This window comes from Apodemus sylvaticus, chromosome 8 (genome assembly GCF_947179515.1).
Source record: "Apodemus sylvaticus chromosome 8, mApoSyl1.1, whole genome shotgun sequence".
Lineage (NCBI taxonomy): Eukaryota > Metazoa > Chordata > Mammalia > Rodentia > Muridae > Apodemus > Apodemus sylvaticus.
The window spans coordinates 113435645-113452180 of record NC_067479.1 but is presented as its reverse complement, the minus strand read 5'-3'; the positions used below and the strand labels follow the sequence as shown (position 1 = coordinate 113452180).

General features: G+C 42.1%; 1 protein-coding gene across 5 annotated transcripts in view; it reads right to left on the bottom strand.

Annotated features, from left to right (window-relative positions):
• Positions 1-16536, bottom strand: part of Nek10 (NIMA related kinase 10) — a 197820-nt gene that overhangs the window by 150173 nt on the left and 31111 nt on the right. For 3 of the 5 annotated variants that reach the window (XM_052190707.1, XM_052190705.1, XM_052190704.1), the window contains exons 6-12: positions 12361-12402; positions 9785-9863; positions 8684-8751; positions 7128-7207; positions 6071-6157; positions 3132-3356; positions 519-658 (exon numbers count right to left, since the gene is read on the bottom strand). In XM_052190707.1, coding sequence (XP_052046667.1) covers positions 519-658; positions 3132-3356; positions 6071-6157; positions 7128-7207; positions 8684-8751; positions 9785-9863; positions 12361-12402 — 721 coding nt within the window. The remainder of the gene's footprint in view (positions 1-518; positions 659-3131; positions 3357-6070; positions 6158-7127; positions 7208-8683; positions 8752-9784; positions 9864-12360; positions 12403-16536) is intronic. The other 2 variants (XM_052190706.1, XM_052190708.1) reach the window with 1 other exon arrangement.

Here is a 16536-nt window from a genome sequence, read left to right as displayed (position 1 = left end):
CTCAGAGCCTCCAGCAGCCTCTGCCCCGTCCCAGGCTGCTCCATGGTCCAGGCTGAGCAGAACATACACACTGCAGGGCTGCTCTACTAAGCCCTGAGGTCAGGTACCCTTCCAGGAATAGGTTTAGTCAGCTTGCCTCTTGCTTCCCTTGAAAAGGCCACACATTTGGCAACTCTCTCTTCTCCTGGGAACTGGTGTGTGAAACAAGATCTGGTGCCCTTTTGCAAAGTGGGATTATTTGTATTAAATAGAATACTCTAAGAAGGAAAGTGTAGGAAGCATGGTTCTAGCCCAGATCAAGCCAAGTGTTTCAGCGGTGATCACATCTTTGTATTGCTAACCTTCCGGTCCAAGACCTGTACCGAAGAAGGCTCGGGCATTCATGTGTTTTTACCATTACAGATTGGGAATCCTGAAAACTGTGTACACACCACACCACTATACTAATGTTATAACAAGGGATAACAACACAATAAAGAATGCAGTCTTAAGTAACAAAGCTCAGTCTCGTAAGATACCTGCTTGGAGAGAGACAGTGTTTTCCTGGATTTCCACGGGGCTTAAATCTTCGGTCAGATGAAGCTGTTGGATACGTCCTGCAGCATTTGCACTGGACAGGCTTCCAATGGAAGAACGGTCAGAAACAAAATTTCTGTCTCTATGAAAGGAAAGCTCTTGTTCAGGCCGCTTATTCTTTTTCTTCTGTCTCTCAAACACAATCAAATGCCATAACAAACTTGTGTTTTGTATACTAAAACAAACAAATAAGTAGAATACTTTGCCACCTCTGGGTCATGAGGTTTTCTATGTTTTAACTGCTTCATCTGCAACTTCAGTTAAAACCAAGTTTGGGTACAGTGTGAGATATGAGGCCCCGCCCAGCCGTCTTTGACCCTCATGGCTGAACTCTTGGGGGTACTGCAGTCTTTGTCTGGGTGCATCTCAGTCAGGACACCTCTGGGTTCCATTATTAGCTTGTTCTGTTTATATCCCTTCCCTATAGAGGCCCCCATCCTTCTCCTCCCAGCCCCACCCTTACAAATCCTTAAAGCTTGCCCTCTGTTTGGCTATCCCAGGCCTGGTCTGGCCTTCCAGGTTGCAGGACTGTGGGGTCACCCAGCTGCCATTTTCCACCTTGGCTGTGTGACTTCCTCCCTTCCAGCTCAGTTACTCATCTTTGGCCACAGCTCACAGATGTGTTCTCTGCAATTTGTCTACCGAACCCTGGGTGCACCGCTTCCCACCACAGACTGTCTCTTATCTGTTTTGCTCCCTTTGGTGTATATGGTTGCTTTATTTGTTTATTTATTTCTCATGACATCAGCTGTTCAGGTCTGTATGTTCTCACCCATAACACAAATAGAATCTCCATGCTATCTGGGTCATTCTGTTCTTTCTGTCATGCGCTGGGGCAAGGAACAGTTCCTTTGATGGTCTTATCTGTAGACATAATTATCTTGGAGCTCTCTGTGGTGATCATTGTGCCTGATCAGGAATGTTCCTGCGTTGGAGGCTGCAGGTACACAAGCCTAGATGGGCCTCTGGCTGCAATAGCAGCCTAGGAACACTATAGCCACCAGCCACCAGGTAGCGCCTCCTCAGCCCCTACCCAGGTGACCAGCAGCAACCAGCAGGTGCCCAGCAGGGAATAAGTCCTTCCAAATACCCAGATGCATTAAACATCCAACAGGAGTTGACATATATCACCTTCCCAGGAAAAAGTTTTCTAACTATCATGGATGGGGTTAGAAACTGAGTCCTTAGATATGAAGAATTCCCATCATTTCAGTGATAAAAAAAAACCATTCCTTGAGCAAATGAGGAGAAATTGCCTGATGTTATCATTAAGTCTAAATAATACTTAATGATTATAGAATTTCAGGCATCATTAAGAACATAGCAACTATCAAGAATAACTCCATCCATCATCTTCATCCTACAAGCACACACAACTTTGCAATTATTCTGACCAAGGGAATAGCCTATTATGTCATGGGACTGGTGAACTATTTATAGTCTATACCTCCAAATAACTGAGGCTTTTGTAAAAGCAAGGGGATTATCAGCAAGCTATATACTTTTCCTTTGTTTTCCCAGTGGCAGAAATCACTAATAAAGCATGTTGCTCATATCTCTGCAGTCTCTTCTAATGCTCTGAAATATTCCCACGAGAGATTCTATAAAGAAATAGTATGTAGTCTTAGTCATATTGATTTGGTAATCTGCAGGGATATTAAAATGGATGAGCCAATCTGCCTAGAGCTTGCAATGAGCTTTATTGATGGGCCAGGGATCATAAGCATGGTGGTCTCCTTTGAGCAGAAATATCTATCTGTAGCTCTGACTTGGCAGCCGTAGGGCTGAATTATGCTCTATAATAATATTAAGTAATACAATGTTCCCAAACATGGTCCAATTTGTGTTATTACTCAATTCTTCAAGATGCTCAATTCATAAAATATAGTTAGAATGCAGTATATACCCCAAAATTTTCAACTTCAAACTATTTTTAAAAACATCTCTTTTTATGCTGATGGCATAGAAGCTACTAAAAAGCAGGGGTGGAGATGTAGTGGTTTGAATAAAAAATGGCCCCCATAAGCTCATAAGGAGTGGCATTATTCATTTAAAATGATGAGGGCATATGATCTTGTCAGAGTAGGTATAGTCTTGTTGGAGGAAGTTGGTTAGGCTTTGGGGTTTCAAATACTCATGCCAGGCCCAGTGTTTCTCTCTTCCAGCCACCTGTGGGTCCAGATGTGGACTCTCAGCTCCTTCTCCAGCGCCATGACTGCCTGCTGAGTGCTGCCATGCTTCTCACTATGATGATAAGGGACTAAGCCTCTGAAGTGTTAGCCAGCCCCAATTAAATGTTTTCCTTTATAAGAGTTGCTGTGGTCACGGTGCCTCTTCTGAGCAATGAAGCCCTAACTAAGACAAGAAGCATGTATCTGTTATCAAAGTGCTGCAGAGGCAGAGGCAGTTGGACCTCTGTGAGTTCAAGGCCAGCATGGTCTACATAGTGATATCCAGGATAGGCTTAGAGAGAGAGAGAACTTGTCTCAAAACAAACAAATAAACAAGAGCTACTAGACTATTCTACCACTCTTTAAAATCCAAGCCATGCTTACCCTTGTAAAATATGAAGGAGCTGCTTGATGCCTCCCCAGATGCGGATTTCCACGCTGGTCTCCGGGTCCTCACACACCTGCACCAGGATCCAGACCACACTCCACAGTAGCTTCAAGTGGTCAGAATGGAGCAGACTGAGCAGGATGGGGATCCCTTCATAGAGTTTTACCTGCTCCTTCACCTGGGGCTCGGCACAAAGCAGGCGCAGGAGCTCGGCCGTGAGTCTGGTGTGATGGAAGCAAGGGTGAGATTCACACTAGGCATGCATGCATCAGTGACATCACACTTAGGCTGGAGCTACCACTAGGACACAGAATCTCTAACTTGAGCCATTGCTCTTCCTATCCTGTGATCCTTGATGATGAGTGACAGATGGGCCCCTCTGCCAATTGCCTCTCAATTAGATCAGAGCCTGCCACTTTAAGATCAAACACACCTCCTCTATTGTCGGTTTTGAACAGTTCCCTGTTGCTTTGCTCCCTGTGACCTACTAGCCTATCCTAAGTTCTATATGCTGTAATGCCTTTAGCTACAGCCAAACTCCCCATACCCTGGGTTAAATACATATACATACACATACATATACACATACATACATACATACACACACACACACACATATGCATATGCATACACATTTATCCCACCCCCTTTTAGTCCCTCAAATAAACCACTCATTCATGATGGCTATCTTTCCTACTTTCAAATTAAGGTAATAATATCTACAATACTGCCCCTTCTCACAGCTTCATATGCTGCCTCTGTCTGCCGTTCCACCTCAAAGCCTGACCCTGGATTGGTTCTATAGCTCTCTGTCTTCCAATAAAGCTTGTTTTCTGAAGGGTACTTTCATGTCTGTTCTTTTCTGGAGCTTAGTGTTTGCTCCACCCCTTTGTCCTAAACACTCCAGGATTCACATTCCCACACAGCTCTGCAATTCCATTCCATTACTCCATGTTCCTCTCCCTCTTGAGACCCCCTCTCCTCCCAGCTGTTGTTAAGTATGCATGTCCTATGGGGAGTGGTTGTTCAAGCCCATAATCCCAGTACTTAAGAAGCCGATGGAAAGACCACTATACGAACAAGACCAGCCTAGAGAGGGCTGCTTCTTAAACCTATCTCAAGCAACAAGAAAGAAGAATGCATGTTCTTTGGTAAGCTGCATGCTTTATCTTTTAAAACTTTGTATGAGAAACATTCTCTCTTTGTGCTAAGGACATCTTGATATGTGAATGTAGTTCACTCCTAGCCTGCCACCTTTTGTGATTTCCCATAATGCTCAAGTAAAACTCCGCACCATCTTACCCTGCAAAAACCATCCTAAAAATTTGAATAAACATGTTATGTTACCTCCTCTGTAAATATGAAGAACAATAGAGTTCTGTGTAGATAAAATAAGGACTTGGGAGGGCACAGGGGATGTCCTGACAAAGAACAAGAACTGATCAGAATTAGCTACATTCTGTGACTTATCAGGAACTGTTCTAGTTTTTGACACAGCCTCCTTTGGCCCAGCTGAGCCTGCCAGCACATTCTTCTCACACACCCAGGATCTGGGCTCTATGTTACAGCACACTCCGTGCCAAGACATTTTCTTCTTCTGTCTCCCTTCACTCTGATCAGGAATTTCTATTCTGTGCTGAGCCTTGTTGACTGCATCTTCCAGGGTACCACAGTCCTTCAAGGACCCAAGGAGTGCTCCCTGCCTGGCTCTACCTCACACTATATGCTCTGATCTTACTCAACAGTGATAGACTCTGCCACCTTGCCCCATGAGTGAGTTCAAATCATCAAGCCTGAAAGCATAGATTCTTGTCTACACTAACACTCTTGCAAAACAGTGTTAGATCAGCTTTTAAAAGGTATATTAAAAAATTGCTGGAAGTATCAGGTCTCTATTGCTTAGGATTTCTACACTCCTGGCTCCTCAGAAAATTGTGATTTAAATATCAAACAGTGCAGATGTGCAAGCCTGCACACACCTAACACCATCTGTACAAAGTCATGCTATTGAGCAATGTACAGCTGAAACAGAAAGAAATCCACCGTGTTTCAATTTTAGTTGTAAGCTGTAGCATGTGATCACAACATAAGTCAGTCATCTTAATGTCACATGCCTTAAACACAATGAATTTTAGCAACCTCCCTTATTCTATGCATTAATATGAAATTACCAAAACAAAAAAATGAAAAACAAACCTTAAATTTTCTTCCCTAATCTTTTTTTAGACAAATGTAACAACAAAATTAATAATGATCCAATCACAAGATTATATGATTGCAGTCTTTGTACCTCTTTCTCCTAGCTTCTTCATATTGCTTTGCATGGAAAGGAATTTCAAATCTGATTCATGATATTCAATTAACAATATAAATAATGATGTAAAAAACAGCATTTTTGAAAGATTTATTTATTTATTATATGTAAGTATACTGTAGCTATCTTCAGACATACCAGAAGAGGGCATCAGATCTCATTACAGATGATTGAAAGCTACCATGTGGTTGCTGGGATTTGAACTCGGGACCTTTGGAAGAGCAGTCAGTGCTCTTAACCACTTACCCATCTCTCCAGACACCCCACCCTAAAAAAGCATTTTTACCACAAATAAAACAGCTTTTGAGAGAGAGGGAGAGAGAGAGAGAGAGAGAGAGAGAGAGAGAGAGAGAGAGAGAGAGAGAGAGAGAAAGAGATGGAGGGAGAGACATAGAGGGGAGGGAGAGAGAGGGAGGGAGGGAGATGGGGAGGAAGAGAGGGAAGAGAGAGAGGGAGAGGGAGAGGGGGATGGGGAGAGAGAGGGAGGGAGAGAGGGAGAAGGGGGGAAAGAATGAAACAGTTTATTCTGGAGCCAACTTGAGTGACCATGACCCAAGATCATAAGTTACTACAAAGTCCATATTCCACCATAGCATCATTTTCATGAGGATAAGACTCTACCTTTTGGAGAGTAAGTCATATTCATGTAGAATCATCAACAGATTTTCTACTACGTTGAGTTCACTGATCTTCTCCCTACACTCAGGACTACAAATACACAAATATTAGTAAATACTAAAAGCATATACTACTCTAGCCACATTTTTGTTCCCAGAGATCATATTACTTTATGTGGTAGTTTGAATGAGAATAGCCCCCACAGGCACATGTATTTGACTAATTGGTCCCTAGTTGGTAGAATTGTTTGGGAAGGATTAGGAGGTGTGGCCTTGTTGGAGTAGGTGTGTCACTGGGTATAGGCTTTTAGGTTTCAATAGACTCAGGCAAACCTCAGTTAACACTCTCTGCCTCATGGTTGTGTCTTGAGATAGAAGTTCTCAGCTACTATTCCAGTCCATGTCTGCCTATCTGACGCCATGGTCCCTGTCATGATGGTCATTGCACCCTTTGAAACTATAAGCCCTAAATAAATTCTTCCTTTTATTATTTGCCTTTGTTGTGGTGTTTTATCATAACAATAAGAAAGTAACTTAGATACCTTGTAAGGAGTTGTGAGGAGAGACCACAGAGAAACAAGGAATCACATACTGTTCTCAAAAACATAATAATCTGCTCATTAACATAAAAATATATTTATTGCTCTTTCATTTAAAACCATGACACTATAGAAGAGCAGGTTTTCAAAACCAATTTTTATCATTGAAAATTTCATATATGTTATGAGGAATGTATAGTTAAGAATAAAGAAACAAGGTCTGGGAGAGCCAACTGGCATAGAAATATAGTAGTTTTGAAGGCCAAAGAAAGCAGATAGGCCATTAGAGATGTTCCTCCAAGTAGCAGTTTGAAAGTGAGAGCGAAGATCAGAAAAGGAAAAATCCCTTGCTGACTTAAATTTTAAGTTGTGCTTCCTAACTAGGTGAGTCTTTAGCCAATGCTGTTTACAATGTGCTTCCCACTCCAGGTTTTAACTGAGCAGATTAGCCTGTATGTTTGTAGCTCTCCCATCTATGATGCTGCAATTCCTGCACAGAGGAGTATGCTGAGATACACTTACCTCTCGGCTAAGCTAGCCAGTGCCAGAAGAGTCCCCAGCAGAACATTGGTGTCTCGGGCACCAAGTAAATTCACTAATGTCTGAAGAAGAGAAGAGAATACATAATTACCAAAGTCCCATACACTTCTTGAATGTTGTGTACTATTTCTAAAAAATCACACACACTGACCTTTTGCTATTTTTTCTGGATTTTTTTCTTTGCTCAATTAAAAAAAACATGTATGTACACAAGTAGAAGCTCTCCATCATCCCAATGCTACGACCCTTGAAACCGCTCCTCATGTGTGGTGATCCCAAAACATGAAATTACTTCCTGCTACTTCATAAGTATAGTTCTGCTACTGCTATGAGTCATAGTCTAAATATCTGATACTCAGAATATCTGATATGTGACTCCTGTGAAAGGGTCTTTTGACCTTCAAAGGTGCCACAACCCAGAGGTTGTGAACTACTGAAAACATAACCTTTTTACAACTAGGACCAAATTGCTTAATCCACCATGTCTTTCCTTGGAGAATAATGTCTTCACTGAATCCTCATTAATATAAATTATCTTCCCCCAAATTTTCAGAATGCAGACCCCTGTCCCCCAACACTTCATTGCCAAGCGTGCTCCTGGCAGAGCTCTGGGAGTGCCAGGATGCCGGATGCCGGGATAAGCTTCGGTTCCCATCCCATGGATCCCTTTACACTTCCTTACGCTGAAGTTAGCATCCTTCTTGGACTCCTCCATGATCTCCACCATTGTGTGATATGTTCCACAAACTTCAATTCTACAAACATCATTTTCAAAATTTTTGCTAAGCCAACTTAAAAACTTAATGTTATTGTTTTGTCAAATTGTAAGCAACATCAATAAAATCACTGTCTGCTGAAGTGAAACTACTGTGTGTCACCTAGACTCTCCCCAGTAAGCATAAAACCATAAGCAGCACAAGTTAGGCAGTTGTGATCCATTATGTACCATGACTTTCACTTTCAGAGATAGGACTCAACAGGTTATTGAAATGAACTCTATACATCTGCCTGTTAAATGTCAAAATAAATATAGTTTGTTAGCAGTGAAGACACATTCATCTATTTTAAGGTACACACTGGCATAAGTGAGTGAGTATATGGGGGGAGGGATTACTGGGAATGCAGAGCCCAGGGCCCAAGGTATATGCTCTTCCTCTGAACTGTATCTTCAGCCCCTTAAAGTGAATACTTGATCCACATGCTTATAATACTATACCACCTGTGAGTCTGCATTCCATGAATTGCTATATTCAATTATCTCTGACTTACAGGAAACGGTGATTTCATATTATTCTAACTAATAAATCCCTACAAGACAGATGGGTTTTGCTTATATGTAAACATATATCTTTTACTTGCTGAATTTCATTTGTTTATTTGTAAATAACATAAGAAGATGAGTAGAGAAGCCATTTTAGACTCGGTGAACATCTTATGACTTATAGTGGCATGACGCTTGAGTATCAGGCTCTGAACTTGGAGAGTGGACGGATGCCACACTCGGCCATGTGGAACCTGGCACTCGAGGACCCACTCACCTTGTGGGCTCCACTTGCAGTGACCCATTCTCTTTGGTCTTTCACAGCAGCGAGTTTTTGAAAAATATCTATTAAAGAAAGAAATCATTCAAAGGGAGATTGACAGATTAAAAGAGGCAGAAGCCATGACACCCTGAGCCCTCAGAAGTATGGGAAAGTAAAGGAAGAGAAAGTGGGAGCAGAGACCCACAAACGGAACAGTGGAGAACAGACAGGACTAAACATTTCAACTCTAGAAGCTCATCTAGTATAATAAATTTGGAAATATCACAGAAGCAAACTCCCCTTATATTTAAAGTTGAATGGGTTCCTGAACCTTATTTATTATAAGGTCAAGGCATGTACTTAAAGGAACTATTCGTAAAGATCCGAGTTTGCAAGAAGGAAGGCCAGGCAGAACATAAAACCTGGGAAGTTCCCACACTGAAAGAGCTGTCCTCAAAGTAACTTCCTGGTGCCTGGCATCTCCCCTGCCCCTTAGAGCCACCGTGTGCCCAACCAGCAAGCATAAGAAACCAGTCTGTCCACACAAGTACAATGGGCTTGAGCTGGCACCCCAAGCCGCAGGAAGCCTGTGGCTGGCCACACCTAGAGGGACTGGAAGGGGGAGTGGTGGGGGGAGGGCAATAGGAGGGAGGTGGAGGAGAAACTGGACAAGCTTTCCAAGGAAGCCAAAGGAATGCCTGAGATGCCTCACACCCAGGCCACAGCTTCCATACTGCTGTCTGCAGGGGAGATTCTCGGTTTTTCTTTTCATGTTCTGGGTAGGCTAAATTATATAAGCTAAGCATAATTATTACCCAACTTGAGAAGCAAAAAACCCGAAGTCTGACATTTTCACAGAAATCTAAAGATTTTCTTTCAACGTCACAGCAGATGCCACTTGTACGAAAGATTTCTTCTTTGAAACAAATATGCTTGCCAAAGGAAGAGCTGCCATGGGGACATGTGGGGACACGTGCTACCACTGGCACAAAGGCACACACCATGTGAGAGGAACACTAATGAGAGCAGCAGGTGTTCTTTCTCCTGTGACAAAGATCACACTCCTTTCCCCAGCCAGTCCATGAGCTCCGCTGGGTGCCTGGCAACAATGCTTACACGTCATGTTGACCAGCTTGTCCACGCAGTGCTGCTCCTCAGCGTAGCCCAGGTACTCGTCGGTCACGGCCTCCATGTACTGCGTGAAAGACCAACCCAACAAGCCAGTCAGAAAGCTGGCACCAAAAGTGCATAGGAAACAAGAGTGCAGGTCTTGGGATGAGCCCAGATGGCAGGCAGGAAGGTAACTAAGTACTGCTCAGTACTCCTGGGCCCGTGACACTCAAGCGTGGGACACAGGGTTTAGTGATTCATGCTTTCTTCCTGAATGCCCAAAAAGCTGAAGAAATTCTGAACGCTCTCAATAATCCCAGAAGGACTTGAACTGAATAGTTTCATGGTGCTGTTTATGTAAGATATGAATGGTAACCTGATTCTTTGATTTACCTTGCAGCAAAATGTTTAAGAAATAGGCTCGGAGAAGCACAGGCAATGTGGATGCAGGTGTTAAAGTGGTGATGCCCTTTACAACATATGGATACTGACTTGGCTCAGTGAGGTACAACATATGGATACACCTTCAGTTAGCTTTCTCTTTAAAAGCTGAACAAGGGGGCTAGAGAGATGGCTAGGAATACTTGCTGCTCTTCCAGAGGTCCGGAGTTCAATTCCCAGCAACATGGTAGCTCACAACCATCTGTAATGGATTCTGATATTCTTGTCTGTCTGTGTGTGTGTGTGTGTGTGTGTGTGTGTGTGTGTGTGTTAACACAGACCATTCATATACAAACAAGCAAACATTTTAAAAATTGAGCATGGATCACCTGTCCAGAATTTAAGCTGACTGTGTTCAGTTTTCATAGCTATGACAAACAGTGAGAGAAACCATTTAAAGGAAGTGAGGCAGAAAAAAGATGTTCAACTCGTGGCAGCAGAGAGAATGGCAGGAAGGGGCGGGATGGGGCAGGCAGCTTCCTGGGGCCCCTTCTTCTTCCAGCCCTGCCTCAAGGTTCCCACTGACTCTCCATGCAGCACCACAGTTGGGCACCAAGTATCAACACAGGAGACTGTAGGGGAATCTCATATTCAAAGGTAATATTTGCACTAGGCATGATCTTCTACTAATTGCTCAGAATGAGTTCTCAAGACTGTGAATTTATCATAAATCCCTTTGTGCTGATCTGTTAACAGGACTCAACATTCAAGGAGCTGAAGCCGGTCATTTGGAATTTTAGCCCAGCACAGGCTACATGATGAGACAATTTCTCATGTAAGGATAAATGAGCAAAATAAACGAGTAAATACAATATCAGGATGCGGACAGACCTGTTATTTAGCTACTAGAGGGGCAAGAAGACGGCCAATTTGAAGCTACCTTAGTGAGATCCATATCAAAAGTTTAAAAGAACAAAAAGTAAACATAGAGGTTGGGATAGAGTTTGGTGGTAGAGCACTTGCCTAATCTCTTATCCTGAAAATTAAAACTAAAATAAATTTAAAAATAAATATATAAACAAATAAAGAATCACCTTTCTTACCATAGGTCTTGGGAATTTGGGCATTCCAACTCAATGGCATGCCCTAAAATTGTTTTTTTGTTTTTTTGTTTTTTTTTTATTCTCTCAATAAGCCAAACTGTTGAATAGCTGCTCAGCCTATATAGCTATATAGTTACCTGTTAGTCATTCCTCATAATATAATTTCAGATACTATAAGACATGAGGGGAGCTTGTTAGAAAATTGTTTTCAATGCAAGAAGAAGAAGAAGGAGAAGAAGAAGAAGAAGAAGAAGAAGAAGAAGAAGAAGAAGAAGAAGAAGAAGAAGAAGAAGAAGAAGCCTAAAGTCAAGATCATTCCTTATATTATCTTCAGCTTACAAATGCAAAATGAAGGGTGGATACTTTGTAATGACTTCATTTTTCCTTACATTGTGGTAAGCGACCTGACCAGCCAATGCTGGCCTTTGGCAATAATCTTGTTATCATTAACATAAAACATTTGTGGCCTGGCAGTGGTGGTGCATGCCTTTAATCCCAGCACTTGGGAGGCAGAGGCAAGTGGATTTCTGAGTTCAAGGACAGCTTGGTCTACAGAGTGAGTTCCAAGACAGCCAGGGCTACACAGAGAAACCCTGTTGGGGGGGTGGATGGAGGGGGGTGGACATTTGCCTTTAAGAGCTTTTTAAATTTATTTTAAAACACAGCAAAAAATTTAAACGTGACTTTTTACAGCACTTTTCCCCCCAACCGCTTAGATAAATGAGATTAATTATCAAGAACAAAATTTCCAATCATTCTCTGCCTGTGAGTGTCTGTCTCATGGCCACCGTTATCAACCTCATCTGCTCCTGCCCCACAGGCAGCAGACACAGGACAAGTGTTTGTTGACTGCCTTGAGAATTAGCCTCACTTGATGGGAGCTCAAACACAACAGAATCCCCTTTGTGTCTTCTGAAGACAAGCCAGAGGTCACTTCTTGCCTATGGCATTTACCTCCAGCCTGAGGCATGTAAAGGAGGACTATTTAGAGAGAACCTGCCACCCAGTGTAGGCTACTATTGTATGTTTATTTAATCCTTGACCAGAGCTTAACCCAGAGTATAAAGGCAAAGCCAGCTACCACAGAACCAATCTTACCTGAGCAAGGTCTTCAATACCACCCAATTTATGGAGTATTTCCTAATAAAATAAAAGCAATAGAGCATACTGAAGGACAAGAGGCTCATGTTTTACGAGTAATTCGAGTAATATGAGTAATTTACTAAGTTGTATGACATTTTACTGTTCTTCAAGTTCTAACATAAACAAAGAATATTTAATATTTGGCATTTCATACTTGAGATAAATTGTTAATGAATATAAAAGTTGAGTCAAGTTTTATCAGGATTAAAACAAACAAAAACCATTGGTCAGAACTGCAACCTCCTTTCTCTGTACTTCTTTCTATCATTTAAAAAAAAAAAGTTTAACTTGGGAAACTCCCAAGGCTAAAAATACCGACTCGTGGACAAAGAGCAGCAGCAGCAAATGATACTCGGTGAGGTCAGGAGCTCGGACACTGTGAGCGACAATGGTAACGGGACAGAACATTTCAGAGACGCCAAGATTTAAAAATAGGACAAAGCAAACAACACTCAGGTGCTAGGTAAGAGGGAGGCTTCTTCAGAACAGCAAAGCCACAAGCAAATGTGCTGCTGCCCCTGTTACCATGGACATCAGAAAAGGGCCTCCCGCCACCACCTTTTACCGTCATCTCTAAGGCCAACTGCAGCCTGCATCCCGTTAGGGTCCACTCTTACCTCTGACAAGCAATACGTTAGGGATCCCTGTAATTAGCTTTGGTAGACATGTATCCTGTGGGGGACTCCATCTATGCTTAAAACCTGACTTATAGCCTCTAATACAAAAATATTCTAAATAACTATATCTTTAAAAATGATTTCCTGGAGATAAAATCCTTTGGGGATGTGAGGGACATTGAGAGTACAGCCTTATTACAATGAACTCCAATGTCTAAAAATTATTCTTATTTTGGGTTTGTAAGACAGTAAGAGCCAAGATTTTAAGCTCTACTAAAAACAAAACAAGCAAACAAACAAAAAGACTTTATCTATTTGTTCATTTAATAACATGTCCATCATTTTTATGATTTTTATAAAAATATATATTGTGTTGAATATAATAAAAAATTAAAATTAAAAAATTGATTTCCTGGGCTAGAGAGATGGACAAATTGTTGAGAGCACAGATTTCTCTTCCACAGGACCAAGGTTCGATTCCCAGTGCCCACATAACAGCTCACAACTGTCTATGACTCCACAAACTAACACCCTCACACAGACATTCATGCAGGCAAAACAATAATGAACATAAAATAAAAATATAATAAAATGAATGGGTTCCCTGGTCTTTTCCATCTTTCCTGCAGTTGGAAGTTTCATTAAAGTGTAAATGCACACTAAGCCTCTGCACACTAAAAGGTAAATCTCTGAGCCATCTTGGTCAAGGAAAAAGACCTGCCTACACATGGCTGGCTAGCTAACTGGCTTCCCAAGTAAAATGTATACCTTATGTTCTATGTGTAAGTTGAGTGATACAAGGACTTGATAGGAAGAAGTAGACTGGGGAGATAACAATGTTTTAAGTAGTGAAGTCATGGGGTCCGCAAAATTGTCTCATCGGATGGAGGCAACTACTGCCAAGCCCGATGACCTGAGTTCCATTCCAGAGATCCAAACTGGATGGAGCGAAACACTTCCCATAAGCTGTCCTGTGATCTCCACATGTGTTTTGTTATCTGCCTACACAAACACACACACACACACACAGAGAGAGAGAGAGAGAGAGAGAGAGAGACAGAGACAGAGACAGAGACAGAGAGACAGAGAGAGACAGAGAGACAGAGAGAGACAGAGAGAGACAGAGAGAAATAGAAACTAAATTTTAAAAATACTGAAAAGAAAAATTTACAGTCATAAATATAAGAAGACCTGGACCATGGGACAAAGAAAGAAATGTGTTCAGGTATCCACATGTTATATTGTTTAGGCCTTTAAGCCCAGTGCTCAAGAGTTTAGGGCAGGAAGGTTTTGAATTAGAGGCCAGTCTGGACTACATAATGAAAATTCTGATTTTAAAAAAATGAAAAAATGAATAAAATCAAAGAGAGAGAGAAGATAATTTTATGATGAGGAGAACCTGAAGGAGAGGCACCATGAGAAAAAAGATATCAGTAGAAGTAAATAAACCCTGGCCAGAAGAAGGACATTAGAAAGAAGGAAGAGACCTGCACAAGAGTCCAAACATTTCAAATAGCTAAGCAGAGAAAAGGAGAAGGCTCCCGGCAGCATGGCTTATGGTTGTTCTGTAAACCATTTTACAGAGTGGCTTGAAGATGGCCATGTGGTTTAAGAAGGCCGTGAGCAGGAGGACTGTCCACGAGAGGTGGAGATGGACTAGGCCCGCATACAAACTGAAGAAGAGTAGAGGGAAGACCAGTGACGGCAAAGGCCTGCTGACATTCACTGGAGTACTTTGTAGTAATCCCTAGCATGGCCTTGTGATTTTGGCCAAGAATTCTTGGCAACGCAAAGTGTTATACAACTGGCAGAGCACAGAGTCTTCTGTTCAGAAGGCATACCAGGAGCAGAGGCTTGGGGAGAATCCCCTTCTATGGAAAGACTGTCAACCAGGAACACGGGGCCAGTATGTATCAAAATATCATAAACAAAGTAGTCAGTGCATTCTTTGCTTTAAAGAGGAGTGTAATCTACCTTCTGCCAATCAATCAAAAGCAGCATAGACCAAGGCAATATTTTAAAAGCAAATCAATCATCACTAATTTTCTCAGTAAACAAGGTATTCTGAGGTAAAGCTTTGCTAATGTCTTGCGAGTCTGAGAACTGGCTGTTCCTCCTTGAATGCTCTTTAATATTGTGTTTGTTCTTTTTATTCATATGGAGACTTATCAAGCCTCCCTGTGGGGCTGGAATTCACGGAGTAGGAGCAGTCAGCACACCCTTGCCTGGCAGGGAAAGCTAAACACATCCTCTTCCTTCTATATGCAGCTCACATTACTTGGCAGAAGAAGCTGTAAAAAGCATGGTTTATCCAGCTCTACATAGCAGCTCACAACTGTGGACAGCAAAGTCAGAATGCCACTTGGTAGATGCCCTAACAACACACGCAAAGGTTTGCAGTGGGCTGTAACAACAGCACAAGGCCAACTTAGAATATATGTGAGAAAGGTGGTCAGTTTCTGAACAGAAGGTATACTGTGACCAAGATTCCCAGAACACTCCCGTCAAGGGGAGACAAATTTTGTTTTGGTCCTAAGTTTGGGAAAGATGATGACTGGGGAAATGAATAGGAACATTCTGGCTGAAATAAAAAACAATCTACCAATAAAACAATCTATAATAAGAACCTGGGTAGTATGGATTCCCAGTAGCTTATACGGACTCAGCATAAAACAAGAACCTTTGGAAGAAACAACAATGACAACACCAACTGTATTTACAAATAAGTTATTATTCTCCAGATATTAGCGGGGTTGAACGGAAGCAGCCATGAGGTGGCTCACTCCATGTCAGCCCAGCCAGCAGCCTCATTTCGAGGACCTGGCACTCTTTGCCTACCCACAGACCTACTGATTGGAAACACTTCTAGGTGCTTCAGAAACACAGTAAATTTGGCAAATAGCAATACTCTGAAGCTCCCTTCCTCCCTCCAATCAGACCAGAAAGAATAAGGTTGTAGCTCAGATTCCTTGAGTAGGCCATTCTTTAAACTTTCACCATTAAAGCACTTAAGCTCTTGCTACCCAAGGCAAACTATGGTCCAGCAGCCTTGAATCTCCTGAGATTGTATTAGAAATGCAGAAGTGTGCTGGAAAGATGACTCGGTGGTTGGGAGCACTTGCTGCTCTTGCAGAGGATGGGAGTTTGATTGTTAGCACCCATATCTAGGTTGCTCATGACCACCTGCAGCTTCAATACCAGGATTACAACACACTCTCCTAGCTTCCATAGGCACAGGCAGACATGTAATGCACACTCAAGACAGACATATACATATGCACATACATAAAAATACATCTTTAAAAAGAAAGGTAGAATCAGGAGCCTGTTTCTACCTCCTGAGGAAGAATCTGTATCCATTGGATTCCCATGGATTCCTGTGCACATTAAAATGCAGCTAGTGACAAAAAGGGAAGATTCTAGCTACAGGCCTCCCCTGACACCAACAGAGGGAGGCCCTATGCTCTCTTGGGCTCAGAAGAACTGGAAGCTGGGAAGGATGTGATCTTGGTAG